The following is a 24,745-nucleotide window of genomic DNA, read 5'->3' on the forward strand; positions in this document are numbered from 1 at the left end:
CCGATCATTCGGCACGGACGTTATCTTTTTCGAAACCCCGCAAAAATTATTTCTCTCAAATGTCAATGTCAAAGGGTTCATTCATTTCTTACTCAACGGCTTCCTTTTTCTTCATAGTTCGCATTTCAGACATTTGACTTCGACGCAACACACAGTAACGTCAAGAATATTCTCAATCATAAGAACTGATTGAATTTCTGTATACGACCGACAGGACGAACTTGCGCATATTAGAAGGAGGGATCCAATAGGACGTTGAAAATTGATTCTGATCCTTTCAGAACAAATATACACTCGAAAAAAATTATTTGCATTAGAGATTATTGTGCAGGTACAGGAAAACTGTAAACCTTACACGGAATCTGCGAACGAACGGACAACGAATAGGACGAAGCGAAAGGAAACGTGCGCTACCTAGTCTGGAGACTGCATTTGCGACTACAAGTACGATTGCGCATCTGAGAGGAGGCTTGTCTATAGCTGCGACTGCGAGAGTTAGTCAACGAGTCGAAGGAATTATAGAAGGCATAAAAAGAAACAGAGAAGAAAAGAAGATAAAATGGCGACAAATTCTATTAAGTTACTCACGGGTAACAGTCATCCTCAGTTGGCGAAGTTGGTTGCTGATAGGTGGGTTATTTTTATTTCTTGCTTTCGTTATTGGGGATGAGTGGGTTGTTTTGGTGGGATCAGATGAAATATATTTGCTTCGGGATGGTGGGATGACGAGCGCTTGGATCTGTGAATGAATATCTGAATTATTGACGGGAGATGCGCTATTAAAGTGCCAATCTTAAGGATTGAGATGTAAAAGAAGATGCTAACGAAATTCATTCCGCAGATTGGGCATTGAGCTTGCAAAGACTATGAGCTTGAACTACTCAAATCAAGAGACCAGCGTCACAGTAGGAGAGAGTGTCAGAGATGAAGATGGTTAGTTCTCCTCGTCCATCATCCCATCGCATACTCCAAGTCAAATTTCTAAATTCTACTCTCTAGTCTTCATCCTCCAATCCACCGCACCCGGCGATATCAATGATGGACTCATGGAACTTCTCATCATGATCAATGCTTGCAAAACCGCCTCCGCACGTCGCATTACAGCTGTCATCCCCAACTTCCCTTACGCACGTCAAGATAAGAAAGATAAATCCCGCGCTCCCATCTCTGCGAAACTTATTGCAAACATGTTGCAAACGGCTGGCTGTAATCATGTTATTACTATGGATTTACATGCAAGTCAAATTCAAGGGTTCTTTAATGTCCCAGTCGATAATTTGTATGCGGAACCAAGTACTTTGAGATGGATCAGAGAGAACTTGGAGGTTAGCAAGTGTGTGGTTGTTAGTCCGGATGCCGGTGGTGCTAAGAGGTGAGCCATTTCTTCTCATATTCTACGAAAGGGTACCAGTATATCTGCGAGATGCAGGATCTGGACAAGACGGGGCAAAGTTTTTCTAAACAAGGATCAAAATGATTAACGCAATCCTCAGAGCAACCTCCATCGCCGACCGTCTTGACCTCGGCTTTGCCCTTATTCACAAAGAGCGCGCTCGTCCTAACGAAGTATCCCGCATGGTCCTTGTCGGTGACGTCGTAGACAAAATTGCCATTCTCGTAGACGACATGGCCGATACCTGCGGCACCCTCGTCAAAGCCGCCGAAACCGTCATGGAACACGGCGCCAAGGAAGTAGTCGCTATCGTAACTCACGGAATCCTGAGCGGAGCAGCAATCGAAACATTAAACAAGAGTAAATTGAGCAGAGTCGTTGTTACAAACACAGTTCCTCTAAAAGGAAAGGAGGAGACTTGTGGAAGATTGAGAGTTATGGATATCAGTGCGACGTTGGCTGAGGCAATTAGGAGGACGCATAATGGAGAGAGTGTGAGCTTTTTGTTCACTCACGCACCTATGGATTAAGGGGCTATAAGATGTGGTAGCAAAGACACTGGAAGATAGATAAAAAAACGGGTTCTTGGGTTTAACTTGGGGTTTGTGGGTAGGCATGTAGATAGAAATTTACTAGGAAAGGAAAAAACAGCAGTGCGGATTGCAGAAGATGGTATTCTCTTTCTTCTTTTTGCAATGCAACATCTGCTTTGCATGGGGCTGTAGAGGGCTTACTCACTTACATAGGTACGTTTAAATATGTTACGTGGGGTCTTTTCCATATATACATAGGTGCGCGGGAATCAGAGAAAATGTAAATGCATCAATATCGGTCTCTTGCTGTGTGTATGTGTATGTGTATGTGACTAGGTAGGTACTCACGCATGTGCCTTGATAGGGGAGAAGAGAAAAGAGACGACATCTAGATTGTCTGTCTGGGCTCCTTGTATTTGGCTCTACTTGACAATGTTCTCTATAACCCATGTTACAAGCAAGCAACCTTTCCAAAGTTGCAATGGAATTTCCAAATGCCATGATAATTGTGTGAAAGATGGAGTTTCAAACAAAATTGGAAAGACAGATCATTCGTTTGTTCTCTTTCCAATAGATGTTTCATTTGGAGGCGTTACAATCCTCAAGTCATCGTCAGTAAAAGATTTTGAATGAAGAATATGTGGATTCGATACTAATCCAGTTCGGCAATGTGTTAGATTCTGGCCTAGCATTCATCTCAAACAGTACCAACCGAGTAAGAGTTCGGCATAATATCGACAAGGAAAAGGTGGGCAAGAGCAACAGGATTGGAGGATGGGAGAATGGCAAAGAGTAGGACTAATATGTGCAAAGTGAAGCGAGTCGGGAAGGGGGAGATGGTCAAAAAGGATAAGCCGAAGGACAAGATTTCAGTAGGAGGAACCATCCACTGCATTTGATAAGATATGGGAACATCAAAACATATTAATAGCACATCATTTGCATTCCAGAAACGCCTTCCTAAGTAGTAATATGCAGTCCATTTTAAATTGGTATCTAGCATCCTGGTATAATGCTTTTTTGACCTGTTGAACCCGGCTGAGAATTCATTCCACTCGCCAAACATCCAGAAAGACTACCATTTTATTACCCATCGTGAAAACCCTCTACTTACGCATAGAAGAAGCTCTGCGCTTGCGGGCATCAACCTTGGCGTTCTTGGCCTCAGAGACACGCTTGGCAAGGATAGCGGCGTACTCGTTCTGGAAAAATGTCAGTTGGCGAGTTATTGAAGGATAACGGTTTAACTTACGGCAGCATCCTTGGTACGCTCAGCGTTACGACGCTTGAGTGCGAGTCTATGACGCTTGTGTTGGAGACGTTGAGGGGTGACCAAACGTTGGATCTTTGGTGCCTTGGTGTAGACCTTCTTGCCCTCACCCTTTGGTTGAACCTCACGACGGATAACGAATTTACGGACCTAACCCAGATATATCAGCATTACGCTTTGGATTTACTTCTCACACTCCATCCTCAAGCACCAGCACGAAGCGGTTGAGAGTGATGGGCGGAATGATGTAGGGAAAACGTACATCATCCTCCTTGGTGAGCCCAAAGAACTTTCTAATCTTGGTGGCACGCTTGGGGCCCAATCTCTTTGGGTGGACAACGTCGGTGACACCTGGGATGTCGCTCTCTCCTTGCTTGACAATGCTCAAAGCGAGAACGGACAAATCCATGGCGACGATGCATCCACGAACGGATTTACGCTTGCGCTCACCAGTTCGGCGTGGGCGGTAGCAAGAGTGACCCTCGGAAAGGAGAAGTCTGACACGGGTTGGGTGCATAACACCTTGCTTCATTGGGAAACCTTGCTTGTCGTTACCACCGGTAATCTTGAAGATGTATCCCTTGAACTCGTCTCCGACGGAGTCTCCTGGAACCTCAGCGCCCATTCTGTCGAACAAAAATTAGATTCTTTCGGTGTGTTCGGTGTCGCGAAAAAGATATACCTCTTGTCCATGAAGACACGGAGCTTGCGCTCGTCTTCGATATCGATGAGCTTTTGACTGCCATTGGCAGGCTGTTGAATATTGTCAGTTCGAATTCTTCGATCGTGTTCATTTAAATGGGTTCGAAACGTACGAATGAAATGTTCTATCAATCAAAGTTTGTTAGCAGATACTCAATCAATCAATTCCAGCATAATGGAATACATACCAACTTCATCTTGACGGTGGTAAGTGGTCAAGTGGTCGAGGTTGTCGTCGGTGATTTGTCGCTGAGAGGAATGAAGACTTCGAAATTTTGGAAAGTTCGAAATTCTCAGTGCGAGACGCTAGTATCCTTAGCGCGAAATTTCAATGTGGATCAACAACCGAGATCATGTGATCTGCAGCATCGGATCGGTCAAACATTCTGCCAGGCCCTACAAACATGCTCGATAATTTCTTGAGATTTTAATAATTGTGCTGTTGACTTTGCGTCGCGCGAATAATGAACTGTGATTAAATCTTTTGTCGAGCACAAACTATCATCTCAAAAGTCTCAATCATGATTTCCCTTCATACGAGTGTCGATCGACCAATTGAAACCATACAAAACCCACTACCGAGGCTTCTTCAAACCCCATCTGGACTCGCACTGCTAGAGCTTCAAGGAACGATAAATCTTCCAGAACCGGACATTGAGGATGATGACCCATCGAAAATTTCAAATTCTTCAGAACAAAGTTTCCAGACTCCGATTGGTCGCCTGATATTCCCCGAATATGACCCAGAAAATCCAGATAATCCCAAGTGGATGAAGCGTGTCTATCTCTACGTGGGCAAGCACCAAAGACTCACGGGAGAGGTCAAGAAGCTTCCAAAGGCTTATGCTGTTATTAGGAAGAGGGACCCTAAGATATCATCACAGACAAATGGTGATGTCTCGATGCAAGAGTCCGAGTCAGAGGTTGGGGATGAATTGGAAATCGTTGAAATCGTGAAATGGAAGATTCTATTTTCAACAAGACCAGAACCAGTAGGAGCTATGGTCACTGATACCACTTGAAGTTTGGAGTTATCAACTATTCGCTCGAGAAAGAGCAAGTGCAATCGATGCAACATTGCCGTTTCAATTACCATGATTATATACCCAAAAAAAATCATGGACATACTACGCGCCACTCAGCTCTCTCACACTGTGGACCTCTCATTACCCACAATCCTTGCCCAAGATTGACTTGGTCTTGGTACTTCGATGTACAATAGCATTACCAGAGAACCACCACAAAACAAGCGTGTCCTTGATCGGGATCTTGCAGTGAACACCTCGCCAAACAATATATAGGGGCAGGAATCAAGTTCCCGAAGCTTTAGACTTTGATCTTACTAGCTTGGGAAGCCATTCGACCTTTTTACACGGAACCATGGACAGTGCAGAATGATCTCGACTTGGGGTGAGATCGGGCGCACTCTTCGAATGATTTTCGTTCTACGAATGGAATTCAGTGAATAATGGGACAGATATTTTCGAGCTCGCTTCATGCCATGATGCTTTTATATTTGATGTATTGAAACACAGTCACATCTACGAAATATTTTCTGTAAGAAAGTAATGATGATTAATAAATCCCATTTGAATTATGATTCAAACCAAATTGCTGTAAGCAACGGACCAACAGGCATTAGGCAATAAAAAATATATAGAAATCATGGAATTCGGAATCATTTTCATTCACATGTAATCTTTTGGAGATCTCTTTATTGAGCTATTTCAAGGACACTTTCTTCATTCTTTTCTTACTTTCAATCTTCAACCGAAACATATCCGACAACCCAAATCATCGAAGAACGGATAAATAAAAGCTCTACCACAGCAGTATATCAAGCACCCTTCAACATGAAATTCATCCTCCCACTATCGTTATCCTTTATTGGCCTCGGCCTTTCTTTTGCACATAATTTCATGGAGTCTCATGCTGGAATCCTTACAACTACCCACCTCAAGCAATCCTCCATTATATCAACATTATCTTTTCTCCCAACAATCCAAAATATCGCTCTTATAGCCACCCTTCCGGCACTAGGTATCTATGCACCAGCTCTGATCGGTATTGGCATCATGTCAAGCAACGTACAAGCAATCTCCTTTGGACCAGCTGGCGGTCTGAATCGTGCGCCACATTTGCCGCCAAGTCCATTCGCGTCAAGTTATAAGCGACGAGCACATCCTAGAGACATTTCTGTTGTAACCACCAGCATTGAACACAAAAATTCTTACCATGTAGCTGAAGTTTTGATCAAGAAATTTGGAGACCTTCTCCGTCGCATAAATGGACAGCATGCCGAATTCGAGAGTTCAGGACATCTTCTAAAGTTTGCTGCTTCGAGTAGGGACAATGCAGATGAAGGTGAATCAACAAATATCGACCCACATGAATCATCCACAGACTCTGAACAATATCATGGTACAAAATCAGGTCCGTATACCCAGTCTTGATCTTGGCATTGCCAATACTAACGATCCATGCTATAGATCTCAAAATTCGGCGCAATGGCAATACGCTTCTGTCTAGAGGTTCGTGAGAAAGTTTTTTAACGCTTTAAATACTTCCAATACTGATGAGTGTTTTCTCACAGATGTGAAGTCTAGATCACTCGTTTCGAGAAGCCGCTGGCAAGATTTTATACATCTTTGCTGGGGTCTAGAGGCGCATTATGACCTGCATAAAAATAGGTGTGATGGTGACTGATTATATTTGTATGGATATGATATTGGGAGATTTGGCGGTTGGGAGAATGGTGAGCGGCTTGCTTGGTAATCTATATGGGGTGGTTTTCCGATATGGTGTTACTGCTGGACAGCAATAAAGGCGTGTAGTTGACAATCCAGTCATTATCCTTTGGGAATAGCGTTGTTGTTAAATTTCAATATTTCCAACACAATTTTGAGTTTCAAACGACAAATCTTATATTGCTCAACCAGAGATCAGGTATTGAAAGGGTTGGATTCATCATGCTGTCTGGTGCGGTGCTTCTACATCAGTACTTTCATTACCTGATGCACCTCTACTTCATTCTATCGCCACTGGATCCCCGTTTAATATACTTGTCAATTCAGACGATACTTTTCGGATAATCACATGATTCCCAATCACAGAAGTAATTTAGTACAGGACTTTATCTTATTTCGCTTTTAATTTTCAGTGACTTGATCTCTCCCACAAATCCCAACGTTTTATTACACAAAATAAGTCCTTCACCAAGCTCAGCCGATGTTGCATTGAACGGGCAAATACTCGACAAAAAATGGCCAGTACAAGTCTTTGTACTCATGCGATGGAAGGTATGGACAATATGAATATCGATGGAAGTGGTATAGATGGGGTTGGTGAGGACGTAAATGCGACCAACACAGTTGAGATGGACAATGATATTTCTATGGGAATGGATCAATCCGCATATGCCGAGGGCGCAGAATGTACATATTAATCAAGTGGACAGCATAATGGTCTGTATGGCACATCTCCTGCAAAATAATGTTTGCAAAGCTTGACCATCACACGTACGTAACTCGCACTTTTCTCTCTTTCGCAATGACATTCAACTGACCTGCAATAACAGCGGCCATGGCTTCTGCAAACATAAACTATGCACATAACATAGCACAACTATCTTCTCAGCCTGGAACTTTCCATCGATCCAGCGACTTTCCAGCAGAAGTTCGCTGTACGATATGGAAATATCACGCAGAAGATGAAGAAGACTTTGGAGAACCACACAGTCTCACCATCATCGCAAAGTATACCGGCGAGAATCCTAAGAAAAATTCACGCTGTAATTACGTTACGGAATTGTTACATCACATGGAGCTTACCGACGATCAAAACACTCGTTCCTTCCAAAAGAGTGTTAAATTCCCATGGACAGCACAACCCGCACCATCGTACAAGATTCCCGCTTCCCTATACGTCAACAAAGAAGGTCAATACGCTGGTCAAGAACTCTATTCAAAGAGTCATTTCCTGATGTCTATTCTCGAAACCGAGAAACCGGTCTATTTTCGCGAGGACCTGGATACACTTCATTTTTCGGATTGGTTCACTTTCAACACTTTCTGTGTACAATTCGCATTTGTGCAGACGGATCAGACATCCATCCGACTTGCGATGGAAGCAAACCGTCGCGTCATAATTCCCGAGGATGAGGTAGATATCTCGTTACATCTTCGATGTGTCGTTTGCAGACATAATAATCGGGGTTGGCATCGTCCAAATCCCTGTGTAAAATGTCTAGACATGAATCCGAGACAACGTCTAGATGATTACATCAAAAACGTTGCAATTGGTACCGAATCGTTTGGACTACCCGAGAAAATCAATGCCGAAAAATTCGCAGTCAAACAGACTCAAAGAATGCAAAAACTGCGAATAAAAGCACTTCAATACATGGACTGGGGCTTTAATAAGCTCGATAGTTTGGTGTTGGGAATGGATAGTCATTTGGTCTCGGATACGCTACATCAGAAAAGACCTAAATGGGTGGAAGACCGCTGGAAGTTCAAAGAGGATATCATGAGACACTTGACATACAAGGCGTTTGAGGAGGTAGAATTTTTGTCGAAGAAGGAATTCATAGAGAGGTTTGGAGAGAGGGATCCTCGGATTGAGCTTGGCTGGTAAGTACTGGGAGTGATGGATGATAGTGAGATCTAACGAAGAGATCAATATTGTATCGGGATGGTCTACTAACATGGGAAGGCTCAAGAAGTTTTTGATCAAAGAACTAGCATTAGACGTATAAATCAAAAGTGAAGAAAACTTATCCAAGAAACTTTCCCTCTAAGAAGAATATCAAAAGATATTTGTGACCAACAAGAACCCTATATTGTAAAGAATACATTCTTCCCTTGTGCATTCTACATCAGAAACCCAATGATTTTGGCCCTTTATATTGTCAATAAGTTTTCAGCCCTTCAACGATATGAGTTTCATGGCTTACTTGATAAGTTTCCAACCTTGAAAGAATACGTGATGTATCCGCCTACACCGTTCGCTGAGACACCCCTGGCATATGTCTAACACTTCACGCTAGCGGTGGATTGGGTTGATTAACATGGAGTCTGCATTGGTTTGTCCGCAATTTCTTTTTTGCCCCTTTCGGTGTAAAGTGACGCGGATATCTACGTAGTATTTTTGTATATGGTATGTACATATGGATGAAGTTCGCTTAGAGTTGGGTTTTTTCGAATCAACACTTTACGCCCCCAAATGATAGAACAGATTTGACCCTGAAGCTCTGAAGAAGTATTGCAAGTCTTGCAGGTCTCTAATCGAACGCCCAACCACTGGCTTGACGTACAAAGTTCCCACAGTAGTAAAAGAATACTCAGCATTGGATTTTCGAACTGACCAGAAGGAATGATGTGATATTTTCGGTCAAAGTGAATGCAAAGCTTAAGGATTCGAGGTTAGACGTACATTTACAGTTTTGATTCGTGATGGGAGGGAAATTCAGATTGATTTTGACCATTTCTAAGCAATCCAATCATATTTTCCAACCCTCGTTCGCACATTCTACTGACCTTGATTACGTCGTCAAACCTCGACAGAAGCATTGTGCTCTATCTGTGTCTGGCAGAAAGATGCCTTTTGAGGCAAGATTGAATCCTGAACTTACCTTCATCATTGTCACATGGTCGACGGAGTGATAGAGCCGCTCAAGAAAATGTCGAGAGGATTCCTAATCTTGACACATACCAACTAACCTGTCAACCTCATTAGCCGAGGCCTTCTTCACTGTTGGATTCTACTTTCCAATGAGTAGGTGATGTATGCCAACTTGATCTTCTATCATGTGCGGACCATGAATTGGAAAGAACCTCGTGATTAAAATAATACGTGTCATTATAGAGATCTATCTCGTTTACGTCACTGCGGTATTTGTCAGCCCCAAAGGGGGTTGGTGGAGGTATACTAAAAATTAGCTCCCACTCACAATCTATTTTATTCTCTCAATTCATATTCTCTCAATTCATATTCTCTAACCAAACACACCCCAAAATCTCAGCTCACAATCCGGCAAAGTTTTCGAAATCATTGCATTTCTTGCAACATTCTTTACATTCTGAGACTCTAAGCGACATCAAAACATATCAACCAAGATACAGGTTCGAACAGCTGCACGAAAGCTGTATCATAATTTCCAAATTTCTACAACGTGTCAAGAATACTGTGAGTTTCAACCTCGAGCTCGAAATCTCGTGTCCCAAACCCTAATATTATTTTACTTGTCAAGTGATCACCCTTCACCGTGATCATACCCTAGGACTTCCAGACTTTATGGCCGATTCATATCCTCATAACTCCTACCCGAAATAATTTAAATCAAATAAAGCTTGCCAATCACTATGTCTACTCAAGTACCACAAAGTCATGCGCAAGGCGCTGCCCAAGTACCTGACTCATTTTCGAGACTTCCCCTTGAGGTTAGCACCAGGATTTTCACGTACGCTTTACCAGGTCCTCGGATCATCACCATCGATGTTGAAATTAGTAAGATGGAAGATTCTGAAATCTGGGATGACCTTGCTCTGGAACTAGAATCATCCCAGAAAACCTGGGAGAAAAAGCGAGAGGACAAACATTTTAGAGAAAAGCAGGGACTTCATGATCCGAAAGATCACCACATGATCTTGGAGGTTGAGAGGGCTGTTGCTATTCAGAACATTCCAGCATTGTTACATACTTGTTCGTTTTCAAGACAAGTAGCCTTGAAACATTATCAATTTTTGAACCGAGGCAAAAAATTGACAGTTTGCATCGATTTCAACGTTGATACTCTTCACTTTCGAAGCCGTCGTGCGTGGGGACTCTTCACGCAAAAGCCAGGAGAATTAATCGGTAGACGACTCCGAGCCATTATGATCGCCTCAAAAAGCAAGTGGGGATACGAAGATGGAGATCGATACAATATAAACTACAATGTGTTTTTGAACGATCTCTTTGAAACAAGATACTGTAAAGAAAGAGATGATATCAGCTTAGACACCGCTTTTATCGACGAAATGGCCGAGAAAGTCAAGTTTCTGGCTATTGGTGGAGAATCGGATTGGAGCTGGAGCCCAGACTGGATGATGACATTAGTAAACTTTTGGAAGGTCAAAAAGATATGGTGGAGATTCTTGGACTATAGGCCTGGTACTAATACCGAAGATGATTTGAAACTGGAGTGGAGAAGACTAGCTGCAGGTATTGACAATAAAGAAGAGTGGCTTGCAAGAAAGGAAGAGTTCATCCATATTACAATACCAAAAGTTGAACGCATCAGCTTCGAAGATTTACAAACCAGGCAAAGACTCGGCGAAGGATTCGATATCGAGTAGAGAGGTACATGTCCTACCAGAATGCAGGGTCTGGGATAGGGATCTGGAGGGCTATCGAGCTGTAGCAAGAAGTGATGTTTATCTTGATATATAACTAACTGGGATCGTGTGCTTTTCGATTCATCTCGAGGTCAAATGGCGCAATCAAATGTTGCTGCATTAATGGGTTTCGTGGTCTACATGCTCGGGACTGCAAAAAGGAGTTGTTGCCATTTTCGGAACAAATAATGTGTAATGGGCGCAATGGGTGTAATTAGTGTTTAGCGAAGGCAGGAGATGCCAATGTCATGGTTTTGGGATCCCACGGAATTTTGCATATGCAAATTCGAAATTGACTTATCCAAACGGGATCCTAAATCTTCAGAATAATAATAAACAATGAATTAGTTTGAATCTTGAAGCATGAATAGTGCAACTCGAAGTTTCGTGAAGAAGAAAAGATACCAAGAATTACATTCGAAGTCATCCCAAACAAGAAAAGGCTTTGTAGCATATGGTGAGAACTCATGATGTTGCGGTCGAATTACATGTGTGTAAGCACTGACTAATCAGCGACCGAGTGATCCACTACATTGTTCACTTCCCTCCACAGTCACAGTCGACTTATTGAATACTCTATACTATTCTTACCATGTTCCATTACAGATGTACAGATGAATCGATAATTCCGAAATACAAGCTCCATGCAACATCTCAAGAATCCAGAACTGAAGCGGGAAATTCAACATGAAAATTGGACCAACAGTTGGGCTGGCCAATCGTTGGTTTTTGAAACGGTTTGATATTCCACCGATTTTCAAAGAGAAATTCCGGGATTCAATATATCATACGTGCTTCATGAAGAGTTTATCTGTATTCTCTTACTTCCACATTTGCATATCGTTCTCGATATTCATTGTTAATTTTGAAACTTTATCCTATGTTATATTATCGCATTCGCTCCAATCAGACACTTCACTTTCTTCGCCAACATCATCTAGTGATATCCACCGCAGCACAAAATCATGAGTCATCCCTCTCTCATATTTGGTGCTGCATCCTTTGGGATGGATTTCAGCACCAAAGAATCCGTCCAAGATGCTCTCGAAGTTTTGAAAGAGTTGAATATTTCCCAGATCGATACCGCAGGAAGATATCCACCCACAAATCATGGAAGATCCGAAGAGCTTCTTGGAAGAGTAGGAGCTACATCTCAAGGCTTTTCTATCAGTACGAAAATTCTTGCTACAAAGCTTGGCTACGGGAGCGGTGAACTCGAAGCTTCGGCTATAAAGAAGTCGCTTGATACAAGTTTTAAGCGTTTGGGCGTTGATCAGGTATTGTCCTGATATAATTGCTGTCTTTGAACGGTATTGATTTATTTTACTACAAGGTCGATATTTTATACTGTCATCAACCTGACCCGACGACTCCATTGAAGGACCAAGCAGAAGTCCTCAACAATCATTTCAAAAATGGGTCCTTCAAGAGAGTGAGCTCTCCGTACCATTCATGAATCTAACAAGTCCAGATACTAATTACACAAAGCTCGGAGTCTCCAACTTCCCCCCTAAGTTACTCCAAGATTTCATCCAGGTATGCGAGGAAAATGGCTTCGTGAAACCGTCTGTATATCAAGGAGATTACAATCTCATAACTCGAGGCATGGAGAAAGAATTGCTCCCTATCTTCCGAGCCAATTCGATGTCTTTCTTTGCGTTCAGGCAGGTCGCTTGTCTTCTTCCTATTCGACCTACTACTAATCAAAATCATATCAGAGCTCTAGCGGCTGGTTTCCTGACCGGAAACTACAGCGCGGGAAAATCCAACGGCACCAGATTCAGCGACGATCATCCACTCGGAAAAGCATTCCAAAACCTCTACGGAGCTCCTAAATTGCAACAAGCGATGAAGGATCTAGAGAATAATTTAGCACCATTAGGTATCTCTGGAAGAGAAGCCAGCTTGAGATGGATTTATCATCATTCGAAACTGGGAGATGGGGATGGGATTATTCTGGGTGCTAGCAAAATTTCTCAGATAAGAGAGAATGTTGAGAGTATATCTGTCGGACCGCTGTCTGAGGAAGTGGTGCAGAAGATCGAAGGAATTTGGGATTTGTTGGCTGAGGATAGAGGTGGGATTTTGTAGATTGTGCAATTTTGGATTTTAGTAAGAGAAGAGATTTGTGCTTTTTTCTTCAATCAGAAAATATGGTGCTTATGGGTATCCTCTACATGTCTCAAGAATATAAGAAAGTTTCGTGAAGACAGGTAATCTTAAATTTTGGTATATATCAAAGACAACATGAAAGGTTCCAAGGATAAACAATTCTCAAACACCTACAATGACGAAGTTCCCCCAAAAGTTCAATTGCTTTGAAGAAATGTCCATCGCTTGTCATGGAGGTTTTTAGATACTAAATATGAGACATAGCACAGAAAGTTTTATCCCCCATTATTACACCAACTCCTTATATCTAGAAGTCAGACCTCAACTTCACCCTTTACCCAAACTCTCAAAAGGCCCGAATACAGATGTGCAACAAAACAAAACAAAACAATCTGTACCCCAGATTTCAACTTCAGCCCATCCCATATCCAAAAGTGACAAAAGGCCCGAATATAGACATGCAACAAAACAATCTTGCTGATCCTTCAACCTCAACAAAGAATCCTTCCATTACTTTCACTCTCACTTTCCAGGATATTTTTAATGAGCCCGAAGTCTAAAAGGGCCGAATGTAGATGTGCAACAAAATGGGATGGAATATTTGGTTGGGAGAATCTGACTAATGGGGGCAGGCTTATTTTATTGGCTTACGGTTTACTGTTTACCGTAGAAAAGATTGATGTAGGATGCCGGATGATGAAGTGTGTAGCTCTTATTATTATGAAGCTTTGATAGTTTGCTTTGCATTATGTATAGATAGAAATTCTGTTAGAAGCATAGGGTTTTTATAAAGAGAAATATTATACTGGGCTAATAGCAATGGAAGATTTGCGAGGCATAGATGAGAATCAATATACTGTTCACAGTTGAGCTGGACTTTTCATCTTTGGTTTCCAATGACTACAGGCTGTTTGCACTCGAATTAATCAGTTCAAGAATTCAAAAACTGTTGAGAAGCTTTGTTGTATGTTTTGTTTTGATAACAGTGCCCTAGTTCAACTAGAGCCATCCATTCGTTTCAGACTTAAGTCTCTCGGTCTCCATCTGTAACTATATACTTTAGATATCGTGACCTGTCTAGTTCTGGATCAATAAAGGGAGACCGCAATAGATACCAATTGTAGCTGAGTTTCGAAGGTTGTTGGAGAGAAATCAGTGCCTGGAACAGCTTACGCAGTAACGCGGCCAGACCAAGTTTGAAGATATCTATTCTCTTATCCTTGATTCTTAGAGGGCGCTCTCTGCAGTTTGCGTTATTATTGTTGGTTGAATTCTTTACTTCCCATTTTATTCATCGCCTAAACGACCGTACCAAGAGGATTCTTTTTCATCGCCCCTTTCAACAAAGCAATGACTTCTGGATGCGGACCTCTATTTCTCAATTGCCTAGCCAAATTCAAAGCTGTGTTTCCTTCGAAAGTCTTGGCATGGAGATTAGCATCCGCCTCAATGAGAACTTGTACACTATCATCACGGCCAACCTTTGCAGCCTTATGTAACACGGTTTCGCCCTCATCATCTTTTGCTTCGATATTAGCACCTGCCTCTATTAAAAGTTTCATGACAGAAGGGTGCAAAGCAGAATGCATGAGAACTGTTTCTCCATTACATACAGCATTTACATCCGCACCATGCAGAAGAAGTTCCTTGGCAACAAGGACATCATTCTTGTGGCCCGAGCTGACGGCACGAATCAATGCGGTACCAGAGAAAGTATCCTTGCCAGCATCAACTTCAGCTCCTGCTGCTAGCAATTTTTTGACGGCCACAATATTTCCTGCCGTCGCTGCCATAGATAATGCAGCATGTTCGCGAAACCCTTTCGCATCAACGTATGCTCCCTTTGAAATAAGCTGATCAATGGCATCTGGAAGATTATCTACTACCACTTTCATTAATGGAGTCAAACTCAATTCATCTGATGCGTTGACGTCAGCTCCAGCTTCTATCAAAGCTTTGATAACTCCTTCATGCCGGCGATCGATGGCAATATGGAGTGCTGTCTTGTTGAAATGCTCTTCAAATGGAATTTCAATCAAAGACGGCTGGGCAGAAACAAGTTGCTTTACGATCTCTACATGTCCCTTTCGCGCAGCTTTGTGGAGAGCATTTTCTTGTTGATAATCTTTAGCGAAAAGGTTGGCTTTGAAATGGATGAGAAGTTGAACCACAGAAAAGTGGCCTAATTCCGCTGCTATCAACAAAGGTGTGAAGTCCTTGGGGCAGACTGCTTCAATATCTGCTCCTCCCTTAAGCAATTCGCCGACGATTGTTGGCAAACCGAACATAGCAGCAGCGACAATTGGCGGAGGAAATTCGATCGTATGTCGTATGCTGAAAGGCATCATAGCAGCAGATGCACCATTAACGAGCGTTCTTTGGTTGAGGAAATGTAGAATATCGTCCATGAGCTCTAGTGCCGCTGCACCTTGAGCATGTACACCGAGATACTGGCTCGCATATGATAATAGAGAATACTCCTTGAGTCGAGTCTTGATTGTTTCGCGGTCCGGACGTTCGGGCTCTTTGAAGTTGTCCAAGGATAGATATCTGATGCAGGCTTGAGTAATCAACACACCAGAATTAGGAAAGAACTTTGCACGATGGCGCTCGAAGTATTCCTGGAGAGTAAAATGACACAAACGGATAACACCGCTTTCTGGGTCGACTACCACGAGACCAGCACAGACTGTCAAAAGCAAATCTTGATCGTAAAAATCATCTTCATCTAATTCGCTCTCATCAGGGTCGAGTTCCATGATAGCCACAGCATGCTGCAGCTCGCGCACAGTCAGGGGCTTTTTTGCACAAGAGAGCCACATCAAAATATTCATGGCCAAGATTTTGCGGTTCGTCTCTTGCCCCTCCATGATTCTTTTCATGGCGTCGTCATAAGTTTTGTCAAGGATTTCTGGCAGGCCAGTCAACGCTTTTCTAACACGACTGACCTTCAGTTCTGAAGCTATAGCTTCTATGTGCATATGGGCGAGAAGGAACCTAGTTGGATAGATCAGCATATGTCATGAAGCAGGGGGTCTCGGCTTGACTGACATTCCATGAGCTTTTTCAGCTATTTTTCCAACGATTGTCTTTCGTAGCGTCGGATCTTTCTTGCAAAATTTTAGGATATTCTCCTCCATATCTATGCGTGCCTCCAAATACACTCGAACATCATCATCACTAGCTCTAATCTCGAGATGCGGATAGTCAGATAGCTTCTCTTCAATATCCCCGAGGCGACGTGAAGTAAGGAGGAGATGTGCATTCGAGGGCAAATTCTGTAATTGCCGAATGAGATTCGTCCTTGTTTTCTTAGTTTCCTCGCACTCGTCTAGGGCGTCAACCACAATATACAAGCGAGGGAACTCGGATATTAATGTGTGCAGCAAGTGAACAGCTTCGGCGGCATTAATATTGGTTCCCATAGACCTATGTTTGTGATATAAATCAAGAATGTAATCCGGTATTACATATCGTTGTCGGATAAGCTGCTGTATAATGCTAGTGAGATATTCGGCGATGCTTATTTTCTCTGCGTAGTTGCAATATATGAATGCTATTCCGACATTCGATACTGAAAATCTCGTTTCCAAATCATCAATAATGGCAGAGGTAAGCACTGTTTTGCCAGCTCCGGGGGAGCCTGAGCACCACAGTAACTTATCCTTTCCACCTAGCCAATTTTGATATTCTTGGCTTTTAAAAAGCCATTCTCCGGTGCCCTCTTGTCTTCGACTTAATGTTTCACGTTGCTTGGAGTGGCAATCTATTGCTGATAACCATTTCAGAACCTTTAAACTCTCTTTATCCATCTGTTGAGTGATAATAGCGTCTACACTGTCACTAATCGTTGTAACTTGTTTCGAAATGTCGACGACTTTCTCTGCAGTCGCCGATACCGTAGACCTAGACGGCGATTAGCTTTTTTGAAACATTGAGTGGATTCAAGATATACAAATTCAAAATATCCATAGCAAAAACCAGGTTACTCCTCACGTGTTCGATGCTCTCTTGTAACCTCATCAATGTACTTTTCCGGAACGGATATAAAATTCTTCTTCCCTGTTCCGTCATCTTGTCTCTAAAGCGCTGGTTGTCATGACTTTTTCTCACGATCAGATCATCTGCATTTACGACAGAAGGTTTGCAGACCATGACCTTTTTCAATTCATCGCCCAACTCTGCGATACTGTCTTCACAGTCCAAAATCTTAGACTCCACAGTTATCGTCATTGTCTTATCGAAAGCCGGACTTTGTAAGACTGCTTTCAGTAGCGCAAAGTTCGCCAAAAGGCCTTCGATAGACTTAATCATTTCGGCATTCTCCTTTTTACTACCTTTCCAGGCATTGTAATAATTGATTAGCCCCTCGCAAACTTGTATTCCGGCGGATAAAATGCCAGCAATGTTGCTGATGGTTCCTATTGCTTCCATAATTGGAAGTTGGGAATAATATCGAAGTTTTCGGGAAAAGAAATGAAAATGACGGGAGGCCGCTCTGCTTGAGGATATATATTGTGTCAAGGGATGGAAGTGTGACCTTTATGTGTGGCTGACAGGAACACACCCATGAAGCGGACGAGTTTCGAATCCTAGCGAAAGAAGTGGAAGTTGATCGTAAAAAAGTTGACGGGACACAAATTCCAAAAGAATAATGGTATCACGTCAGAGAATACCTATTTGTACACTCACTGTGCTGATTACGGTCGGCCACTTGGTTGGGTGTTAGATTGTGGCAGAGTGAGTACCTTACAGGACGGCTGTGTACGTGGAGCGACTCCAGAAAATGCATCCTTCGTGGATATGTGGCGACACTATTAGATAGCGAAGTCATGAGCCCAGAAAGAATTAATTCCTTCATTGCCAGTTTGAAGTACGATTGAAATGAGTTGAATTGAGTTGAGTCTCTCACGGGATCTTTGCTGGGATCCTAAAGACAGTAGACAACATAAATCTCCGCGTGATTCGAACCCCTTCATCGATGCCAGAATAGCCGCAATTAGAATATCATAGCAGACCGTCAAGAAGTGTAACTTATATAGACACTTGATGAGCTTAGCATGTAATTGACAGTAAGGAACACATTCTAGCTAAATTTTAAAAATCTCAGAACGATCTAGGGAGGAGAAAATAGTTCATGAACAAACGCTCTGTAATTATAGTCACGTGCCAGTAGCTCGGTACCTTTACCCCAGATTTCTCCATTCCCGGAAGCGGGCTGGCATGTGAAGATGCGCCGAGGACCCAAGGAAACAGAAACATCAACGCAATACAACAATGGCAACATTTTTAAATGCACAGCGACGACATCATACCTGAAATATTATCTGGGCCTTTGATCATTAACTCATTGTACCTCCTCATGAAGCGACTTAATCTGCAGACTCGTTGAGCTGCTTGCAACAGTATATCCGGAGTCTATTTACAAGCTCATCAAAATGGCTGCGCAATCCAAACTCAATTTCCTGCCACCCGATCGAACGATCAAGAGTATAATATCGGATCTCACATCATTATACCTTAAGCATCGAACGAAAATTTCACGGACGGTTTATTTGACACTATTCTTCGCTCTCCTTAATCGAATTCGTTCTGCCATTTCTGAACAAAAGGCTGCAGCTATTCGTCATGCGGAATCACGAAGAAGAGGTCCAGTTGCACTAGGCAATGGCGCGCAGGGAGCCGGAAGAAAAAAGGTCGAGTTGAATAGGGAGTTCTTCAAGAACCTGATACGGCTTTTGAGAATATGTATACCTGGATGGAGGAGTAAGGAAATGCGATTGCTTGTCAGTCACAGTATCTTCCTTGTCATTAGAACTTTGATCAGTCTGAAAGTTGCTGCCATGGATGGTGCGCTCGTTTCAAGTCTAGTAAGAGGGAAAGGGAAGGATTTCTTGATTGGGATTGTTTGGTGGATGTTGATCGCGGTTCCTGCGACATTCACGAATTCTATGGTATGTGATATATTGCATTTTGCGGTAATCAAGCTAACACATTATGCCTACAGCTCTCATATCATCAATGCAAGCTTGCCCTTCAGTATCGAACACGATTGACAGATTACATTCACGATAGATATCTATCCAATATGACATTTTACTCACTTTCCGCTCTCGACGATCGAATAAAGAATGCAGATCAATTAATAACTGTGGATGTATCAAAATTTGCGAATAGTTTGGCGGAGTTATATGGAAATCTTGCAAAACCAGCATTAGATATGGCAATTTACAACTATTCTCTTTCCAAAAGTGTTGGTGGCGAAGGGCTTCTTTTCATGTCGTTACTGGTACAACTTTCAGCAAATGTCATGCGAGCATTGACTCCACCTTTTGGTAAATTTGTGGCAGATGAAGCAAGATTAGAAGGAGAATTCCGGTTCCAGCATTCAAGATTGATAGATTACAGCGAAGAGATTGCATTGTATAATGGACATGAAGCGGAAAAAGACACTTTGGATAAAGGTTATTTTACACTTATCAAACATGTAAACTGTGAGTATCCTCATACGCTGTTCCTGACTACCAACTAATATCGCGACAGACATATTGAGACGAAGATTCACACATGGGATAATGGAGGTATGGAACGCAATCTCTTTTTTGGAAGCCAGTTCTAATTTCTATAGGATTTCGTCATCAAATACGTATGGGGAGCTTTGGGGCTTATCCTTTGTAGTGTTCCGGTATTCTTTAAGATACCAGGTGCAACTGCAGCAACTATGGGTGACCGAACGGAAAGTTTCGTAACCAATCGAAGGTTACTGCTATCTAGTTCCGATGCCTTCGGTCGAGTAATGTTCTCTTACAAAGAGGTTACCGAATTGGCTGGATATACTTCACGAGTTGCAACTCTCATGGAGGTTATGGACGATATCAAAGCTGGACGATTTGATAAAACTCTAGTATCTGACGATGATTCTGGAGAACAGCTAGAGTTGATGAGAGGCAGAGGTACTGTCATTGAGAGTGAAGATATTGAATTTGTTGATGTGTATGTTCTATCTAAACATAAAATTTACAATTGCTAACAATTCTTAGGCCAATTATCACTCCCGGTGGAAGTATTCTCGTCCGAAAATTATCATTTTCCATGAAACGTGGTGATCATGTTCTAGTAGTTGGACCAAATGGATGTGGTAAATCATCTTTATTCCGGATTCTCGGAGGTTTATGGCCAGTCTATGGTGGTACCGTTCGCAAACCACCTCTCTCCCAAGTTTTCTACGTGCCTCAACGACCCTACCTTAGCGCCGGATCCCTCCGACAGCAAATCATCTACCCCGATTCTCTCCGCACTATGCGCAGCAAAGGCATAACTGATTCTGACCTCCTTTCCATCCTCTCAATCCTCGATCTCGATCACCTCGTGACTGCTTTCCCCAATGGTTGGGACGCCGAAGCCGAATGGCGTGATGTCCTCTCAGGTGGCCTTCAACAACGCGTAGCTATGGCTCGTCTCTTCTACAATCGCCCCAAATATGCTATCCTGGATGAATGCACCAGTAGCGTCACTCTAGAGATGGAGAAAATCATGTATGAACATGCCAAAGCATTAGATATCACGTTGATGACAGTAAGTCATCGTAGAAGTTTATGGAAGTATCATAGTAAGATATTGCAATTTGACGGGCAGGGGAAATATATCTTTACTAAATTGGACGCGGAAAAGAGATTGAAATTGGAGGACGAGAAAGAGGAGTTGGAGGCGCATCTGAGAGCTATGCCAGAAGTGAAGAGGAGGTATGAGGAATTGATGTTGGGAAGAGGTGAGTGAGAGTTTAGGGAGGGAATCAGTCAAGGGGGGCAAATGAGAGGAGAGCGAAGAATGCATATACTTTGCACATATACTAATCCTATTTTATCTGCCCATTTCTGAAATTGGATTGTCATTTTCATATCATATTTCTTCTATAAGGGAAATTATCTACCTAGACATTAAGACGCCATCTCGCCAGTGTTTCCTGATATTAAAGCTTCATTTTCTGTATAAAAAAAATTAAACATTGAGCTTTCGTTGTCCACAAGCTAGCTAGAACACACACAAATTTGAACACTCTCAGCTGTGGTTGAAAACTCATGAATTTAGCAGAGACGATGTAGATCACTTCTATGACATAAAAATTGATATGCACCAACCAGATCCCCTCGTCCCATATACGCCATATTTATATCCACTTTATTTATATACATCGCGATCGATACAGTTTATGATACATTCTTTTACTCATTACCTACATAATACATAACAATCCTTACTTGGGTATATAACAAACCCAGTAATAAGTACACCATACTCCTTCTTCCCCAAAGATCTTGACTATCCCATCTAATAATCTCCAAAGTAATGTCATAATAGTACCCTATAAATCTATTTTCCATCTTTGCTCTTCCTCTCCCTGTTGCACCACGTCCGAATCCCTACTCTTCTCCTCTTTCTCTTCTTGCCCTTTCCCCTCAGGAGCACTCATTTTCTTCACAGGCCCCTCACTCTCAAAGTCCATTTCTACTCCCTCAGGCATCTGCGCACATTCTCGTAATATCTCCCTTCCGCTCTCATCTCTCGTTATTCCGTAGTATACCCACGTAATCTTGTACGAGAAGGAGATTTCTTCTTCCTCTTTTCCCTCTCTCTTCGTTTTCAATTCCTGTTCCTCTTCTTCCCAGTTTTTGACCACATCACGTGGATATGCTGGTTTTTCCTCTTCGTTCTCCGAGGGAGAAGTAGAAGAAGAAGAAGAAGAAGAAGAAGAAGGAAAAATAATATCCGAAGGCCCCAACTTCTCTCTCCTCGCCCCTCTATTCCCACGTCCCTTCTTCTCAGAGTAAGGAGTTTTCAGAAAAGGAAACTCCCCTTCCATCGCTAAACTTCCCCATCCCGTTCCCTTCATTTCTCTCTCCAATCCCTTATTAACCCCATGAAGCAACCCCATGAAACTTCTCCATTCCCCTTTCGATATCCCCGCGATGCCTGCGTGAGAAGCGGGGGAAATGAAGATGTAGAGGGAAGACTTGAATTCTGTTCCTTCGGTTTTGGTGGGGAGGAGAATGCTGGAAGAGATGGTGTAGGTGTCTTGTGATGGGGAGGAAGAGGATGAGGATGAGTCTTGAGCGGGAGTGCCAGGAGAAAATGTGTAATAGGGACTAGAAGTTGGGCCGGAGGGGTAGAGGAGGAGGAGATTGGAGAGGAGATCGGTGGTGAGACAGGTCCAGTCGAGGTGAAGGTTGGGACAGGTGGATGTGAGAGTGAAGGGGATAGAAATGGGTGATGGTGAGGTGGAAAAGTGGGAGATGGGTGGACGGACGTTTATGGTTCCGGAGCGGGAGGGGTGGAGATCTGGAGAGGAGGAAGATGGGGTTGTGTAGAGGGTACGGGGAGTTTGGGGTGGTAGTTGTGATTGTGATTGGTGGTGGGTGGAAAGTGAGAGCGCTGGAATGTATGTTAGTTTATTTTTGAGAGATGACTAGAGGTAGGGGAAATAAAAGATTAGGGTACAAGTGTAAGTATAGAAATATAAAACTTACATTCCGGCGAACTCATCCCAAGAAACGATTGTGTAGGATACGCATCCATCTTTCCCAACAAGCTGGCCAGCAGCGCCAAACTCGACCATGACGAATGCGAATACATGATTTTATCTTTTGTTCCTTCGTCCGAACTCCTCTACTTAATATCAGATGGAAATAGAAGAACAAAAAAGATAAGACGAATGACGATATCAAAAGATTCCCAAATCCTTCCCCAATAAACAATCCGATATATATATATAAACCGAAAAAGAACAAACAAACAAACAAAATCAAGGAAATAAATACGACAATAAAGTTCCCAAAAATGTAACGCGCTCGAAACTGGTGGTATATAGAGTTTGGATACGGATATCCACTTGAAAGAAACACAATGAAACGGAGGGTTTTATAACGTACACAGACCTATTCAATATCATAGCTTTAGTGTTCCTGCCAACATCTCGTGTATATATACTTTCTTTCTTTCTGTTTACCCTAATCTATTTTACTTCAGTCTCTCGTCATACTACAATACTACCATACTAGCATTTCCCCCCTCCCCTCTCCCCCAGCTGTCGATCAATCAGTCAATCAATCAATCACCTATCTCCCTCACCAACCATTCATCCATCATACCTAGTCCCCAGCCCCCAGTCTCCAACATCTCATCTCCCATCTCACATACACAATACCACCCTCCCCCTCCTAACCCATACCAAGCTACAAACCCTCCGAAACACCAACATCCCCATCAACACCCCCCATAAAAACCCCCCAACCCATCACATCCCGCGTCCCAAGCGGCTAATTCTGAAACCGGCATCCCTTCCCCTTCCCTACCCACACTACCAAAACAATAGTACAATACAATAATACACAAGAAAAATCGCAAAGAATATGCACTCACGCACCGACATAAGCGCTGCGCGCTGCGTGCTGCGCATGAACCTAAATATTTATATTTATATGTATATTTATACACCCCAGACGAGCCAGGTACATACCTCATCCTGTGCATAGAATGTAACCTCACCCAGTCTACCAACAATCAGATTACAATCCAGCAACTGCCCATAAAGACCTACAAACCTATCAATATACCAACATACCGTTATGATTACATACCAAAAACACAATCAAGCTAGGCCAAGGTAGTCAAGCTAATAAGCGCACTTCAATTTACTTCACTTCACTGCCGAGTACTTTGTGCATTGAGCCACTCACTCTCTCACATACACATGACCATACAATATGCACCAAGCACCCAACACCCAAACCCGAACCCAAAACCAGCCCCAACTCAACTAAAGTAATCAATCAACAGTTGTATGTATGTATTAATGATACTACAGAGTCACCAATTCCCTAACCCGATCCCACCCCCATCCCTACAAACCATCTCAACTTCCCAACTTCGATTCATCCTCCCCCCCCCCCTCAAAAAAAAAAAGTACATCCACGAATCAATCAATCAATCTACACGCGCTGCCTACCGCAAGAATCGTACACCCACATCCACACATCCATATACCTCCAAACCCACAACCAAACCCACAACACCAAACCCACCACCCAAAAACCCCAATCACAATCACAAATCCACACCCACACCCACACCCAAACCCTCCAACCTAACCCCTCAACGGATTATCCACGGTTGCGCATATCTAACCTACCCAACCTACTCTACATCCAACTTCCAACTTTGTACTTCGCAAATAAACACTTCCGCATTTCATGGGTACTCGTATAAAATATACCGATACAAACAGCCAGCCAGCCCTGTAGTAGACCAGGGTCACCGGCGGTTAACCATCACTTTACCTTACCCGTGCATCTACCGATGAGTG

The 24,745-nt window shown here is 42.7% G+C and overlaps 10 protein-coding genes across 10 annotated transcripts; 7 read left to right on the forward strand and 3 right to left on the reverse strand.

Moving 5' to 3' along the window:
- Positions 1–559: 559 nt before the first annotated feature.
- Positions 560–1,923, forward strand: Bfra_010967 (putative ribose-phosphate pyrophosphokinase protein; the record flags this gene model as incomplete). The annotated part of the gene is made up of 4 exons (XM_037341296.1): positions 560–630; positions 842–933; positions 1,000–1,372; positions 1,494–1,923. The coding sequence occupies 4 exons, from the start codon at positions 560–562 to the stop codon at positions 1,921–1,923; spliced, it is 966 nt and encodes a 321-aa protein (XP_037188715.1).
- A 700-nt stretch (positions 1,924–2,623) lies between these two features.
- Bfra_010968 (putative 40s ribosomal protein s6 protein) lies at positions 2,624–4,095 on the reverse strand (the record flags this gene model as incomplete). The annotated part of the gene is made up of 6 exons (XM_037341297.1): positions 2,624–2,922; positions 3,041–3,128; positions 3,179–3,346; positions 3,459–3,822; positions 3,879–3,949; positions 4,087–4,095. The coding sequence occupies 6 exons, from the start codon at positions 4,093–4,095 to the stop codon at positions 2,624–2,626; spliced, it is 999 nt and encodes a 332-aa protein (XP_037188716.1).
- Positions 4,096–4,419: 324 nt separating this feature from the next.
- On the forward strand, positions 4,420–4,920 carry Bfra_010969 (putative sister chromatid cohesion protein ctf8 protein; the record flags this gene model as incomplete). The annotated part of the gene is made up of 1 exon (XM_037341298.1): positions 4,420–4,920. The coding sequence occupies one exon, from the start codon at positions 4,420–4,422 to the stop codon at positions 4,918–4,920; it is 501 nt and encodes a 166-aa protein (XP_037188717.1).
- Positions 4,921–5,751: 831 nt separating this feature from the next.
- Positions 5,752–6,427, forward strand: Bfra_010970 (uncharacterized protein; the record flags this gene model as incomplete). The annotated part of the gene is made up of 2 exons (XM_037341299.1): positions 5,752–6,335; positions 6,388–6,427. The coding sequence occupies 2 exons, from the start codon at positions 5,752–5,754 to the stop codon at positions 6,425–6,427; spliced, it is 624 nt and encodes a 207-aa protein (XP_037188718.1).
- A 733-nt stretch (positions 6,428–7,160) lies between these two features.
- On the forward strand, positions 7,161–8,533 carry Bfra_010971 (uncharacterized protein; the record flags this gene model as incomplete). Its single annotated transcript, XM_037341300.1, has 2 exons — positions 7,161–7,332; positions 7,476–8,533. The coding sequence occupies 2 exons, from the start codon at positions 7,161–7,163 to the stop codon at positions 8,531–8,533; spliced, it is 1,230 nt and encodes a 409-aa protein (XP_037188719.1).
- A 1,727-nt stretch (positions 8,534–10,260) lies between these two features.
- Positions 10,261–11,235, forward strand: Bfra_010972sa (uncharacterized protein; the record flags this gene model as incomplete). Its single annotated transcript, XM_037341301.1, has 1 exon — positions 10,261–11,235. One exon carries the CDS (start codon positions 10,261–10,263, stop codon positions 11,233–11,235), a length of 975 nt encoding a protein of 324 aa, XP_037188720.1.
- A 1,004-nt stretch (positions 11,236–12,239) lies between these two features.
- Bfra_010973 (putative aldo keto protein) lies at positions 12,240–13,365 on the forward strand (the record flags this gene model as incomplete). The annotated part of the gene is made up of 3 exons (XM_037341302.1): positions 12,240–12,551; positions 12,608–12,706; positions 12,763–13,365. 3 exons carry the CDS (start codon positions 12,240–12,242, stop codon positions 13,363–13,365), a joined length of 1,014 nt encoding a protein of 337 aa, XP_037188721.1.
- A 1,319-nt stretch (positions 13,366–14,684) lies between these two features.
- Positions 14,685–17,820, reverse strand: Bfra_010974 (putative ankyrin repeat protein; the record flags this gene model as incomplete). The annotated part of the gene is made up of 3 exons (XM_037341303.1): positions 14,685–16,383; positions 16,438–17,292; positions 17,342–17,820. The coding sequence occupies 3 exons, from the start codon at positions 17,818–17,820 to the stop codon at positions 14,685–14,687; spliced, it is 3,033 nt and encodes a 1,010-aa protein (XP_037188722.1).
- A 1,004-nt stretch (positions 17,821–18,824) lies between these two features.
- Positions 18,825–21,162, forward strand: Bfra_010975 (putative abc fatty acid transporter protein; the record flags this gene model as incomplete). The annotated part of the gene is made up of 5 exons (XM_037341304.1): positions 18,825–19,340; positions 19,394–19,880; positions 19,930–19,967; positions 20,015–20,379; positions 20,427–21,162. The coding sequence occupies 5 exons, from the start codon at positions 18,825–18,827 to the stop codon at positions 21,160–21,162; spliced, it is 2,142 nt and encodes a 713-aa protein (XP_037188723.1).
- A 586-nt stretch (positions 21,163–21,748) lies between these two features.
- On the reverse strand, positions 21,749–23,016 carry Bfra_010976 (uncharacterized protein; the record flags this gene model as incomplete). Its single annotated transcript, XM_037341305.1, has 2 exons — positions 21,749–22,815; positions 22,911–23,016. 2 exons carry the CDS (start codon positions 23,014–23,016, stop codon positions 21,749–21,751), a joined length of 1,173 nt encoding a protein of 390 aa, XP_037188724.1.
- Positions 23,017–24,745: the final 1,729 nt, after the last annotated feature.

Source organism: Botrytis fragariae (genome assembly GCF_013461495.1).
Source record: "Botrytis fragariae strain BVB16 chromosome Unknown tig00000223, whole genome shotgun sequence".
In the NCBI taxonomy this organism is placed as follows: Eukaryota; Fungi; Ascomycota; class Leotiomycetes; order Helotiales; family Sclerotiniaceae; genus Botrytis; species Botrytis fragariae.